This window comes from Ranitomeya variabilis, chromosome 4, assembly GCF_051348905.1.
Source record: "Ranitomeya variabilis isolate aRanVar5 chromosome 4, aRanVar5.hap1, whole genome shotgun sequence".
In the NCBI taxonomy this organism is placed as follows: domain Eukaryota; kingdom Metazoa; phylum Chordata; class Amphibia; order Anura; family Dendrobatidae; genus Ranitomeya; species Ranitomeya variabilis.
In genome coordinates, this window is record NC_135235.1 from 497,522,677 (window position 1) to 497,537,169 (window position 14,493).

General features: G+C 43.4%; 1 protein-coding gene across 3 annotated transcripts in view; it reads right to left on the reverse strand.

Annotated features, from left to right (window-relative positions):
• Nucleotides 1–14,493, reverse strand: part of EZH1 (enhancer of zeste 1 polycomb repressive complex 2 subunit) — a 118,458-nt gene that overhangs the window by 87,748 nt on the left and 16,217 nt on the right. For all 3 annotated transcript variants that reach the window (XM_077252004.1, XM_077252005.1, XM_077252003.1), the window contains exons 4-8: nucleotides 11,422–11,550; nucleotides 10,883–11,002; nucleotides 6,148–6,268; nucleotides 5,926–6,036; nucleotides 2,104–2,268 (exon numbers count right to left, since the gene is read on the reverse strand). In XM_077252004.1, the coding sequence (XP_077108119.1) occupies nucleotides 2,104–2,268; nucleotides 5,926–6,036; nucleotides 6,148–6,268; nucleotides 10,883–11,002; nucleotides 11,422–11,550 (646 nt within the window). The remainder of the gene's footprint in view (nucleotides 1–2,103; nucleotides 2,269–5,925; nucleotides 6,037–6,147; nucleotides 6,269–10,882; nucleotides 11,003–11,421; nucleotides 11,551–14,493) is intronic.

Below are 14,493 nucleotides of genomic sequence, written 5' to 3' on the forward strand. Positions count from 1 at the left end.
GAACACTAAAATCCCACACCCTAGATATCACTGAATGAAATATTCCAGTTGTAAATCTTTATTCATTACATAGTGGAATGTGTTGAGAACAATAAAACCCAAAAATTATCAACGTAAATCACAACTAATATCCCACGGAGGTCTGGAGTTGGAATGATGCTCAAAATCAAAGTGGAAAATGAAGTTACAGGCTGATCCAACTTCATTGGAAATACCTCAAGACAAGGAAATGATGCTCAGTAGTGTGTGTGTGGCCTCCACCTGCCTGTATGACCTCCCTACAACGCCTGGGCATGCTCCTGATGAGGCGGCGGACGGTCTCCTGACGGATTTCCTCCCAGACCTGGACTAAAGCATCCGCCAACTCCTGGACAGTCTGTAGTGCAACGTGACGTTGGTGGATGGTGCGAGACATGATGTCCCAGATGTGTTCAATCGGATTCAGGTCTGGGGAACAGGCGGGCCAGTCCATAGCTTCAATGCCTTCATCTTGCAGGAACTGCTGACACACTCCAGCCACATGAGGTCTGGCATTGTCCTGCGTTAGGCAGAACCAAGGGCCAACCGCTTCAGCATGTTTTCACAAGGGGTCTGAGGATCCCATCTCGGTACCTAATGGCAGTCAGGCTACCTCTGGTGAGCACATGGAGGGCTGTGCGGCCCTCCAAAGAAATGCCACCCCACACCATTACTGACCCACTGTCAAACAGGTCATGCTGAAGGATGTTGCAGGCAGCAGATCGCTCTCAATGGCGTCTCCAGACTCTGTCACATCTGTCACGTGTGCTCAGTGTGAACCTGCTTTTATCTGTGAAGAGCACAGGGCGACATTGTCGAATTTGCCAATCCTGGTGTTCTGTGGCCAATGCCAAGCGTCCTGCACGGTGTTGGACTGTGAGCACAACCCCCATCTGTGGACGTCAGGCACTCAGACCATCCCCATGGAGTCGGTTTCTAACCTTTTGTGCAGATACATGCACATTTGTCACCTGCTGGAGGTTATTTTGCAGGGCTCTGGCAGTGCTCCTCCTGTTCCTCCTTGCACAAAGGCTGAGGTAGCGGTGCTGCTGCTGGGTTGTTGCCTTCCTATGTCCCCTCCACGTCTCTTGGTGTACTGGCCTGTCTCCTGGTAGTGCCTCCAGCCTTTGGACACTACAATGACAGACACAGCAAACCTTCTTGCACAGCTCGCATTGATGTGCCATCCTGGATGAGCTGTACTACCTGAGCCACTTGTGTGGGTTGTAGAGTCCGTCTCATGCTACCACGAGTGTGAAAGCACAACCAACATTCAAAAGTGACCAAAACATCAGCCAGAAAGCATTGGTACTGAGATGTGATCTGTGGTCCCCACCTGCAGAACCACTCCTTTATTCAGTGTGTCTTGATAATTGCCAATAATTTCCATCTGTTGTCTATTCCATTTGCACAACAGCATGTGAAATTGATTGTCAAACAGTGTTGCTTCCTAAGTGGACAGTTTGATTTCACAGAAGTTTGATTTACTTGGAGTTATACTCTGTTGTTTAAGAGTTACCTTTATTTTTTGAGCAGTATATACACACACACACACTTTTTAGATTTTTCAGCTGGCTGATGGTCACAATGTTTTTACAAGTTATTTATCCCAGGTTGTTGGGCTGTAGATTCACAGTGCACTTGCACTTTATTCAAAATCAATTTGATTATCCCCCCTGGTCTAGTACCATATCCATTCTTTCATAAACATTCATTATTGCAGCCATTCATTGTACTTCACACCTACTTTTATTGTTTCCTTGTTTGGATCTCTTTTCATTCCATGTCCTTTAGTGTTTTTCAATAAAGATTTATTATATTTTGTTTATCCTCTGTCTGGAATTTCTTTCCTCACGTTTTAATAATATAATTATATTTGTAAGTTGCTATTTTATATACACATCCTTTAAAGTTTCAGCTGACTAGAGCTGTGGACATGCCGGATTCTGACCCTGTCATTTCAATGATCTCATGACAACACTTCCTGTGTTCCAGTTACTAACTTTCATATGGACGCTGTGAACATAAATCAGTCTTCACTTTTTATTAACACCTACACAGGCCACAAAAAAAGAGAATGTCTACCTTCTTCAGCAATTTTTTTTCTTTTCCTAGTCATGGGTCCTTCGCCTTTCACTTCTTCAGCTTTGCATCTCGATGGGTCACTGCGCCCGCTGTCCCCTTCATCTGTAACCTGAAGAAGAGCGCTAACCAGCTCCAGAAAGCTGGCATCATCGAGAATGCCAGCACCTGCACAGAACCAAGTCATATGTTAAGAGTCTTCCCAAGAAAAATACCTATAGGATAGAGACTGCAGTCCAGCCAGAAATGTATAGATTCAAAGCACACAAGGCAGAAACCAGCAAAGCAAGATGTGCGAGGAACAAATGCAATGTAATAAGCACATTAGATAAAAGTATTCTATGAAACAGATGCTTTATAAAGTCTTAGTATACAGCATGAAGCAAGCATGGTGTTATAAAGCCATGCTAAACGCATGATCTGTCAACTAAAGATGTCCATACAAGTTAGCATGCTGTCAGACAAGCGACAGCTATTCCTCCTAACCACCCTACAAACAAGACACTCAGCCGAGCTTGCATGAGAACAGAGGAGTGAGCATGTTGGATTCTAGTTTGTGGAAAGCCGAGACACTTTCATGCCAATTAGATGGTCAGCCCGATTCATCCATTGTTCTTAATATTTTTCAACACCTTACAAAGGTCCGGTCAGCTCTCTGGACAAGTTTGTTCTAGCAAATACTTTTATTTCCCATGCAATAACAAATCTGGATCAACGCCTTTAAAAACAACTCTACTTTGTGCTGTTCCGCTGTTATTCCTCCTTGAAATTTATGTATACATTGACAACTGGGAGTTTCCATTCCAGGAGTAAAGCAGCAAGTATTTACAGGTCTGACACTGTCCAATCAGTGTTGAGAGGGCCAGACTGTGTAGAGACACACCCTCAACTGGGAACACCCATCTGTCAATTTTTTGAGAAATTACTAGGAAGAACAACAGAGGAACAGTGAAATGGTAAAATTTAAGACAGATGTCCCAGAAAGGTATGGGAAATACAAATACTAAACCAGAAATGTCAGTCTAGCCAAGAGGGATACGTTCCCTTTTGGAGCCACTTTGGGTTCTTAATTTTATGTAATAGCAACAATGTTCTTTTTTCTTATGTTATACAAAATAATGTCGACTGGGCATAGTGGATTTATTCAGTTAATGATGCAGATATCGCTCATCGTCAACTGAAAAAAAAAAAAAATCCAATATTGGCCGTTGAAGAACATTTGTTTATTGGATTAATTACATTTAATGTGTATAGGGCACAGATAGTCTTAAAATGAGCCAAAGGTATGGCGAGCTCATTTGGGGGTATAACTTTTGAGCGTCATCTCAGCTAAGTTTGTACCATCTTTTATTTTGCTTACACCAAACTGACATATGACATGGCATATTAGCACCTTTTCTGGCTAAGCCGTACCGTTTTCTGGAGAAAGCCCCCTTGACAGACAAGGCACAAAGTGGCAGTAACAATATATGTGATGCAAAGAATGTATAGAAATATTTTGGCACAAACTGCACCAGAATTACATAATTTACATAAATCTGCCCCAATTATTGTTAATTTACTTATTAGTCACGACTTTCCCAGTGTTACAGATAGGCAAAAAGGGACTGTAGTTGCAAGGATCATTTCCAGAGAAAGTCATGGGGTGAACAGTTAATCCTGCACTAATAGGTTATACCTAGTACCTAGAAGCATTACTTGCCCAGGAAGCAGATGTCTAAAGTGATACCAAAGACTGTTACGTCAGAAGAGGATGGTTTTTGTTGTTTTTTTTGTTTTTTTTAGCACCAGCATTGTCTTGTGGATGATGACTCAAGCGTAAAGCAGGGTCTGGAGTTCCACTTTAATGAAGCCAACATGCAAGGTTTGAATAAGAGCCATCATAAGAGCTGTACAGAGAGAAATGGGTAGTTGACATTGACAATTTTTGGTGCCCTGGCCAAGTGATGCAAGCAACCAAAAGCCCACCGCTAAAGGAAGATAAGGAGGAACTATAAATTATATCCTTGTCTTCTCTCGCCCACTAAAAACACAATGTAATTAAAGGAATACTGTGGTCCTATGACTTCTGCATCAGGTGTGCAGCTGGGCGCGAGACATTACGCCTACAGATACCTGCTGTTCGCGAGTTGGCAGGTATCACACATTTGTGCTCTTCTAATGACTACAGGTGCGTGAAACCTGCTGCTTGAAAATACAAGCTAGTAGGTATCGGTAGACGTGACTACCAGCCCAGCTCCCACCCACTGCAGAAGTGAACGGGGCCACATTGCAGATTTAGCTAGCTCCTTACAATATAGCAAATTGTGTGCATAAGTATCTGAAAAAGTCGAGAACCATTAGGCTTAAAAGAGGTTGTCTGGTCCAACTCGATAAGTCTGCCGTCACTCTGTGTGACTGCAGACTTCGGAATCCCCCCCCAGTGGATTGGTGGAGACACTGGAGGGTCTGTACGAGCTATACATACTCCCCGGCCAGGACCTGGCCAGTGACTAAGGCCTCGCTCCATACACTTTCATTGAGTGAAGCCACACCCCAACTAGAGACGTGGCCGACCAGAGGGCGTGGGTGGCTAGAGGGTATGGCTTCACCCTATACAACTGGACGGGCTCTGGTCAGGAATATGTATAATACATACACACCCTCTCATCCCAGCCCAGAAACCAGCGAATCCTTGTAGCACAGTGTGTGCACTGGGGAGATTCATAAATCTGCAGTCACACAGAGGGACTGCAGACTTATCAATTTGGACAGGACAACCCCACTAAAGGGAATCTATCAGTGGGACTTTACGCCCCCCAAATATATAGCTCTTTCAATGACAAAGTCCAGCAATACCTCTACGTGGCCAGTCTGTTTATCCGATACTGACAAATCAGAGTTTAAATTGTCACTCCAGCTCTATTCCCCGGCCAGGGCCGCCTCCTCCTGCCTGAATGATGGATTTTGTGACCCAAGTCCCACAGCACAAAAGCTTTCAATCAAGCAGGAGGAGGAGGAGCAGGGCAGGGAATAGAGCTGGAGTGACAGATTTCAGAGCTACAAATGGTTCTTCAGCTTCAAATGCTGATTTCTCAGTGACAGAAGAACGGACTTGTCATGTAAAGGTAGTGCTGGACTTGTCTTTGAAAGAGCTACATGTGCATTTAAAGATTTTGGGAGAGAAAACTCAGCTGACAGATTCCCTTCACGGACTGATGTGCAACGGAGTATTGTGGCACTAAGAGTATGTAAAAAATATAGATGATAGGTATCCCAATTAAAGGGATGTCTGTTCAGGACAACACTTTTCAGTATACCTATACATCACCAGGAGGACATCATAGATAAGGGGCACAATAGGAAAACCCTCTCTTAGCTTATGTGCATAGCAACTGACAAGATGGGCTCCCACTACACAGGATTTGGTATTCGTTTCAGTGAGTTACTATGAAGAGGTGCCGTGGGGGATAGAATGTGACTGCAAGGGAGGGTAACCTCTTTTTGCCGGAGTTACATTTGCTAGGCCCCTAGCGATCAGCTAATTTCCAAAAGAGCAGTACTAGAATTGGGAAAGTGTCTGTAAACTGCAAAAAAAGGCATGCAAGGCTCTGGAAAGCATTTGAAGAACATGATGGAATACAAGCAGAATGAAAAAAAAAAACAAATTGTAAGCGTCCAGTCAAGAGATGACAATACAAGATAGCTGCATACAGAGAACAAAACTATTTTGTCACTTTGTTAAACATACATCACATTTTCAGAAACACTTATAAATATATGCAAAAAATCAACTATACTCTCAGCATGATCCTTTTGGCTTCTCTGTGACAAAGGGATGCATACCCGTTTTTGACGTGCTGTTGCGTCCAGCCGAGAAAGAGTGACCATACATAAAGAGACGCTCACGTTCATGTAAGCGCGGACTAGAGGTCATTGCAGATGGAAAATCCACCTCTGTGATTGGAAAACAAATTGAATGCACTATGAACAATCAATGAGAATTATCACAATATACCAGCTATGTGAACAATGTCAATATCAGAGCACGTTATGCCAAAACCCCACCTTCCTCTCCATGGACCTTTCCGTCATAGTTATTAATCAGTTCCTCAATAAACATTTCATCTTCCTCTTTAACTGCGTCTCCCATGTAAGGGATGTTACATAGGACGGTCTCATCTTCAACCTAAAGTTGAAGTAAAGAAGGGATACTCATAATACACCACTAATTTGAAAATTGCTCTGAAGGACAGCTAACAAGTCTACATTTTAATAGCAAAGGTTTGCTTGCACTTCTGGAGAAAAGTTAGAATTTCTATACATTCTTATAAAACTATATAGCCCAAGGAATACTTTCTTGTTGAATACATTGGGGAACAAGTACCATCGGTATACATCCTGCGACTAGGAGGCTGAAAATAAGTGTTGAAACCACCTGGTAGGTTATACCCTCTCGTCAAACACTTGGCTCAGGTGTGTGCCAAAAAACAGGAAAGCTCCCCCTAAAATCTGTAACAAAGGAACTTGGAGAGAAACACTAAAGAGGTTCAAAGGTAGACTCTTGAAGCAGACACAGGACAAGGTTGTGGTACCAAGGTCCCACCAGGAGCTTGCAGTGGAGGGGCACAATAGGCCACCCACTACAGGAAGGTTTTAACTTTTTTGAGGAAGGGCAGATTACACTGAAAAAGAACGGAAAGAACATTCATAAATGCGAGGCTAAGGCCCACGTTCAGACTGACTGGAGGCAATCCTGGTGCTTAAATCTGTGAAAGGAAAGATTCCAAGTGAAGTGATAAACATTGGCAAAACGGAGACTTAAAAACTTGTCAGCGTGTCAAAAGTGGCCAGTTTTTTACTTTTTTTTTTTTTATTCCCGCTGCTACCCCAAGTGTTCAGGTTTTTTTGTACCAATATCCACCATATGGTTCCAGAGATATGGGCCTTTTTATTTACTGCTAGTTTTTTTTAACTTTTTTTTTTTTTTACCAAGGGCATGCCTCACTGGAGTCCCTGGGGGCATGCCTCACTGGAGTCTCCGGGGCGTGCCTCACCGGAGTCTCTTGGGCGTGCCTCACTGGAGTCTCTGGGGACATGTTTATAAACTGCTCTGCTTAATTATCCTGGGAGTCGAACCCCCTGGCAAAGACCATAATAATTAGCACTAAATTAAAAGGTTCATATCTTTGGAATCGTGCGTTGGATTTTTTTTTTTTTTTAAAACCTGGCGGAAAAGGATGACACAGGACATGAAAAGGTCCACATCGAGAATGGCCACCCAAGCAAAGACGGAGCTGGCTGAAGCCTCTGGAAGAAAAGCCCACTCTCTGAAATCCAGAATTTTGGGCAGCAGCCCAATAGTTCACTCTGGGAATGAGCACTACAGAGATTGCTGAAATACAAGTCTCCACGCATTCAAGAATTCTGGTGGTTTTTCTCATGGCCTAAAGCAGGGGTCCCCAACCTGTAGCTCGGGAGCCACATGTGGCTCGCGGCCCCATGAATTGTGGCTCGCGGCTGTCTGCCACCTTGATGTATTAGCTCCAGGTCTAGCAAACAGGTATGAAGAGCACATCCCAAAATGGTGAATATTGTGAGCAGCTCTGCACAGAAGAGCAGATTTTGGATGTACATATGTTTAGAGATAATTTAACTATGGTAAGCTGGAGACAGGATGATACTGCCTATCAGAAAAGACATTTGAAGCTGGATGAGACAGTGTGTTGGGAGAATTTTGAATGGGGGAATTGTTGGAACCCCTGGATCTTGGTAAACTGCTTCAGGGTGATTTATGTGGAAAAGCTTTCGTTATCATTATACCAGTAAAGGGCTTTTTGGTTGCCATAACTTTGAGGTGAGTGGGAACTAGATGTGGTTCACAACCCTCTCTCAGAGCTGAATGTGGCTCTCAAGGTCAGAAAGGTTGGGGACCACTGGCCTAAGGGCTCATGGTGCCCCACTGGTCTCTCAGATAGGCACTTCTTTAGAGTTGTCTGCCTAAAATCGGATAGGGTGGTCCTTCAAAAAGGGTGGATCAGTGGGAGATCGCTAGAAAAATGGCTCTCATTTCCATGAAAACTGATCTGGAGCTGGGAATCCTCTGCAATTAAGTTCCTGAGTGGTGTTTTAGGGAGAACACTGATCCCCAGCCTGACAGATTGCCATCATACTTCATCACCTCCCAATGGAGTGACAAGTAGCAACAGATTTAGCTTTAGCATCATTGAAATGAGTATCACAAAGGAATTTAAAGGGAACCTGTCACCCCCCTCAGGCGTTTGTAACTAAAAGAGCCACCTTGTGCAGCACTAATGCTGCATTCGGACAGGGTGGCTCTTTTAGTTATGCTCCCTGCACACGCTGAAATAAACGCTTATAAAATATGCCCCCTCATACCGTGAAATCGTCCCGGGGGCAGGTCTTTCCCCCCTAATCAGACAACGCAGCACAGCCGTTACTCCGGGCCTGTGCGCGCCGCCTCCTCTTGCTTCATCAGCGTCCCTGGCGCCTGCGCTGTAAGTTCAAAGGGCAGCGCAACTGCGCATGCCCGGAAAAAAATAAATACTTACAGCGCAGGCGCCGGGAACGCTAAAGAAGCAAGAGGAGGCGGTACCCGGCGCGCACAGGCCCGGAGTGACGGCTGTGCTGCGTCTGATTAGGGGGGGGGGGGGGGAAGACCCGCCCCCCGGAACGATTTCACGGTATGAGGGGGCACATTTTATAAGCGTTTATTTCAGCGTGTGCAGGGAGCATAACTAAAAGAGCCACCTTGTCAGAATACAGCATTAGTGCTGCACAAGATGGCTCTTTTAGTTACAAACGCCTGAGGGGGGGTGACAGGTTCCCTTTAAAGGCATGTAGTAATTGAAAGGCGAGATACAGGGGATCTTTCTGTAGCATTCAAGAAGAGAAGCCCAGATGAAACTGCTTAGACCAGGTCACAAAGGCCTTCCTGACCCAGGATGCAGTTAAAGTGAGAAGGCAAATTCTAAAAGACGCTTTAGAGAAGGATGATCAATCATCTTCGCCAGCAGAGATACAGCATAAAAAAAAAGCAAGGATGTGGCTCTGAACGAGCGAGCTAAGAATCCATGAAGGGAGGTATATAAGGGAGGTATATATGATTAGACAAACATCTTCTTCAAAAATTGGGAAAAGGACTTTGGAAAGCATAAATTCATCAGGATACTTTCACTCCTTAGCGGGGAGGTCATCAAAATCCACATATAGTTTGGAAAAAAGGAGCTGTTGTAGACTGCGATTATGTAAATAAAGTTTCTCCTTAAAATGGAGGGTGTCTCCCACTGCCTTAATAAGGTCTTACATGGTGGTGGAGAACTTAGCTTATCTTACTGCTCAAACTCAGAGTATTAGGCAGCGCAGTCCCCAGAGGAATTGAAATGACCAGGATGGGAAGCAGCCTAGCCCACAGGGACTCTCCTAGGAATGGTCTGAGGGTGCCGAGAAGGATCTGTAGTAGGAAATCCTAACTATCTTACGATTGGAGTGCTTTTCGGCTCAGGTTGCTTCGTAAAGACATGACCAAACTGGGGGAGGCTGGCCAGCAAGTTTTGTCACAGTGTGAGCACACAAAATAGGTAAAGAATATAACAGGGGTAAATGAGTCATGTTGGAGGTGGTGGTGGGGTTCTTGGGGAGAAGACATGAGGTCTGAGAAAAGTAAAGACGGGAACAAGTTTGAAAGCAGATGATAGTTGAGAGAGGAGTCAACAAGTATCTAGAGGTATTTAATCACTAAATAGATAGGTGATGGTCAGCAGAATCCATAGAAGCCCAAGAAGGCCACAAGCACAGCAAAAGTGACCTTAAAAGAAGCATGATGCATGGAAATGAAAGAATAACTCGGCTCTCTGTCGCAGATAAAGGGAAAAGAGACTCATTAAGGAATTAAAAGGAGGAGACCAAACTAAATACCCCTTGGGAGCAAGAGATACCCAAACCTGAAATTGGGGTATATGGGGGGGTAAGCATTTCGGGGAGGGATGCAAGCTGATATTTACTTGCCCTTCATCTTCGGGTGCCTGCAATGTCAACCCCTCTGTGGTCTCGAACTGGATGTCGGGACACTGCCACTCCTCTGCAAAAGCAGCTTTGCAGACAAGTAGCCACCAAACTGGAAAAATAAGGTTTATTTAAAAAAGCAAAACAAAAAAAACTAAAACAAAGATTTGCAGAAGACTTGACACAGGTTAGGTTTCCGTAGAAAGTAAGTCCGCAAGGACAGGGTCCTCTTCCCTCTGTACCAGTCTGTCACTGTAAACTTGTTTACTGTAAACGATATCTATAACTCTGTACATAACCCTTTTCTCATGTACAGCACCATGGAATGAATGGTGCTATATAAATAAATAATAATAATAATAATAATCTTTCATGCACACAAGGTTAAATCCGAGATACCTAGTGTCTGAGGAGAGAACCTAGCCCACCAGATGGAGGTAACACACCTCTACTGAGACGCCCTTTTAGGATAAATGAATGCCATAGGAAAGCCTCTACAAACCTCGGGAGGAACCTTCTCCTTTAAGCTTACATTATGTAGACTTCTATGAGCACTACCCTCTTATGATTAGCACATGTACATACCCTTTAAGTTGCATCCTGATTTAAAGACCCTTAACTTTTTTTTTTTATATGCTGTAGGTGCTAAAACACCTTACAGATAAGTGAGTAATCGACGAAGTCTCAGGAGCTGATTCTTCCAGACGGATCACACTTTAGCTTAAATTGTCTCTATGGGTCTGTGAAACATTCAGTTATGAGAAGTGTAACAACATACCATAAAGTTTTGCTGGAGGGGAGACCAAGAGTACATGATGGGAACAAGTGCCACTGTGTTCAGAGACCTTGTATATATAGTCTGTACGGCAAAACCGGGAAAGGTACTTTCAACAGTACACTAGAAAGAGAATATTGGCGATTACCATTCCATAAGGTACATTGAGATACGGTCATGAGGACTATAACGTCTGATCTGCAGTCACCAAGTTATAAGCAGACAGATATACAGATCTGATGGGAAAGATTCAGCATAACTTTTATTTCATCTATTTAAATCCCTGCTCTTTCTATGCTGAGGAGACCAGAATGTGGTCCTATTTAGTTATAGCCTTCCCTATACACTTATGCATGAGATAACTGTCAGTCAATAAATAGAACCGCCCACTGGACTCCTAAGCATAGCGCAAACAGGGATTTCAAATAATAAAATTACAACTTATACTGAATCATTTTCCACTAAACAATATCTTGTCCTTCTCTATAGCAGGCTGCCCACAGACATAACCACTTGTAATACGAATTCTAGGAGAAAGTTACCTTTTTCAGGAAAGGATGTGTATTTGAAGATTTCATTATCTGAACTGGCTGCAGTCTAAGACTTTTCCATTCTTCATTTAAAAGGCTGGTTTTCTGATGGATTTTCATTATGTTTTCCACATACTGAGCCTGCTCATGTGAAAACAGAAAGATATGCAAAGCATAGCAATAGCCAAAAGTCAGGAGAATGAGTTCTACAATCTGCAGGCTCGCCACCATAGACAGCTATAATAGCAATGTGAAGAAACCAGATTGTATCTTAATTTCCCAGACAACCATGTTTTTGCAAAACCAAAAGAACTGGCTTTTTGTCTGTATATTGGCTTGTGAATTTAGGTGTTTGTGTCTGGTGGGTCAAGAGGACAGACTTGCCCACTGATATACTATCTAACATACTGTGTAAGTCTGTAATAGTGACTGTACATTGAGTTAATAAGCTTTGTTTATTGATGTGTGCTTATATGCTACTTAATCCCATCACCATTGTTTACCTTACCTTGATGTTGGACTGGAAGACCCTGGGTAAAAATAGCTTACATGCCTTGGGTATAAAAAAGACTCAAAGATCACATATTGGGAGACGGAAGTAACACAGAGCTACCAGCCAGACATTCTGAAAACTACCCAAGAGACAAGAGAAAGGACTGCAGCCAATTCATCATGGCACCATCACGAGGGACACTGATCTATGATTCTATAGGAAACAACCTAGGGGTTTTCGGCTCCGGTTGGAAGGACACAGATCTGATCCAGTGACCATCTCTGAACCATGGATATGTTTGGAGAAAGCCAGGGTTGGGACCCGCTGGTCGCCTGGTTCCATGGAGATGGTCAGATAAGCCAGGTGGTGACTCTCGTGTCAACTGGCTTTGGACCTTGTATGGACTCTATGGACAGTTCTTGGTCATCTCCCTATGCTTGTCGTTACCCCTTCTCTGTGCGTTCATCCACAGATGGAGTAGTGACTCTGGGAGCTCTGACATCATGTCATACTGGAAATACATGGAGACGCAGTGATATTTTATATGCGCCCATGTAACCAAACAATTCCAGCCATGGTGAGATTGTTCTGTTTGCTATTGTGTGTTGTGGTTCAATAAAGTATTGCCACACTGTTTTACCTTAACCCTGTGTTGTCTGTGTAGTGTATTGCCCACGGGGAGATAGAGCGGGCATTCAGTGGTATGAGCCGTGGTCCATGCAGTCTTGCTAAAGACAGCCGGGCCAGCGGACGAGAGCACCCACTGACCCCGTTTCTCCACAAGCAAGATTCACAGTCTGCTCTCATAATTAGTGAATACCCTGCATTCTCAATATACAGGGAACCTGTTAGTTCTCCTGGCCTAACGGATGTACTAAACACTTATAGTCCCAGTGAATCAGTAACTCAAACATTTTCAAACATTTCTAGCTTCCTCAGCTCTGCTTCATGCTATCTAAATCTCTGATTGTGTCTGAAGGGCTGAACTCAGTAAACTAAGTGATACATCGTTGGATTCAGCTTCTCTTTGCCTGCATCATGCTGCTCTCAGATGAGGTAGCAAAAACCTGATGACAGATTCCCTTTAAAGGGAATCTGTCAATGGAATCAACCCTCCTAAGCCATATAGATGGGTATATACTGTAGGTCATAGGATGTTGAATAAAATGATACTTTGATATCTGTGATCTGATATCTTATTCTAGAGAAATCCACGGTTTTCTTAATATGTAAATTAGCTGTTAAGATATATGGGCTCGACATAGATTTACCTAAAGATCTGGTTTCAGAGCTTATTTTAAATGAAAATGGGGCGTTTCCAGTGTGAGACATATAATGACTTACAGCCTGCTGGTTTTAATGCAGAGCTGTGTGTGATTACAACTAACAGTACAGCAGAAGTGAGAGTTGTCTCATTGCAAAAACCATTTGCAGCTGCAGTTCTCTCACAGTGCTTCAGCTTCCATCTCACAGGCAGCCAGTGGAGGAGGACAGTACAACAGAGCTAACAGCACTATGGGAGGACAATTGCAACTGTAAATGTGTTTGTAATGAGACAAAGTGCAGTTCTACTGTACGGTGTTAGCTCAGCTGTAATGTGTCTGCAGTTAGATCAGGAGATCAGCTAGTAGTTATCACACTGGTAACATAAAATAAGCTCAGGAAACATCATGAACTTTTTGAGAATAAGACATCAGATCACAGATAGATAGCTGAATAAAGTGATACTATAACATGCATGCCCATGCAGATGACTTAGAATGGGTGATCCTTCTGACAGATTCCCTGAAACATCAGCACAAAAACTGTCTACTGAGAGCTTCATGATATGTGGCTCCTTTGTGGAGCAGCTGCATGCAAACCTTACATTACCAAGCACAATGCCAAGGAGTCATATGGCGTGGGGTAAAGAACGCCACCACTGGACTGGAATAGAGGAAATGGGTTCTGTGGAATGGAGATTCATGCTTATCTATATGGCAGTCTGATGGATAAGTCAGGGCTTGGTGAATTCCAGGAGAATGTTACCTGTTTGACTGCATTGTGTCAACTGTAAAATTTGGTGGAGGAAAGATAATAATATGGGGTTATTTTCAGGGGTTGGACTGGACCCCTTTGTTCCAGTGAAGGGAAATCTTAATGTTTCAGCTTACCAGATATTTAGGACAAATGCAGATGCAGTTTTGTGGGAACAGTTTGGGGAAGGCCATTTTCTTTTCCCCATGACTGTGTCCAGTGCATAAAGTCAATAAAGAAATGGTTGGGTGCGTTTGGTGAGAAAGAACAAGACTGGATACAAATAGTCCTCAATCCCATCAAACATCTTTGAGATGAACTTGAAACGAGATTGCGAGTTAGGCCTTCTCTTCGAACTTCAGTGTCTGACCTCATAAAGTCTCTTCTGGATGAATGGGAAAAAATTCCCAAAGACGAACTACAAAATTCTGCCTTCCCTTAAGAGTGGAAGCTGCTATGGTTGCAAAGGTATTGGGAGAGGGTAGCTGGGGACTCTATATTAATGCCCATGGATTTAGAATGCGATGTCAAAAGCTCCTGCAGTGTCTCAGTACTTTTGTCCACATAGTGCATTT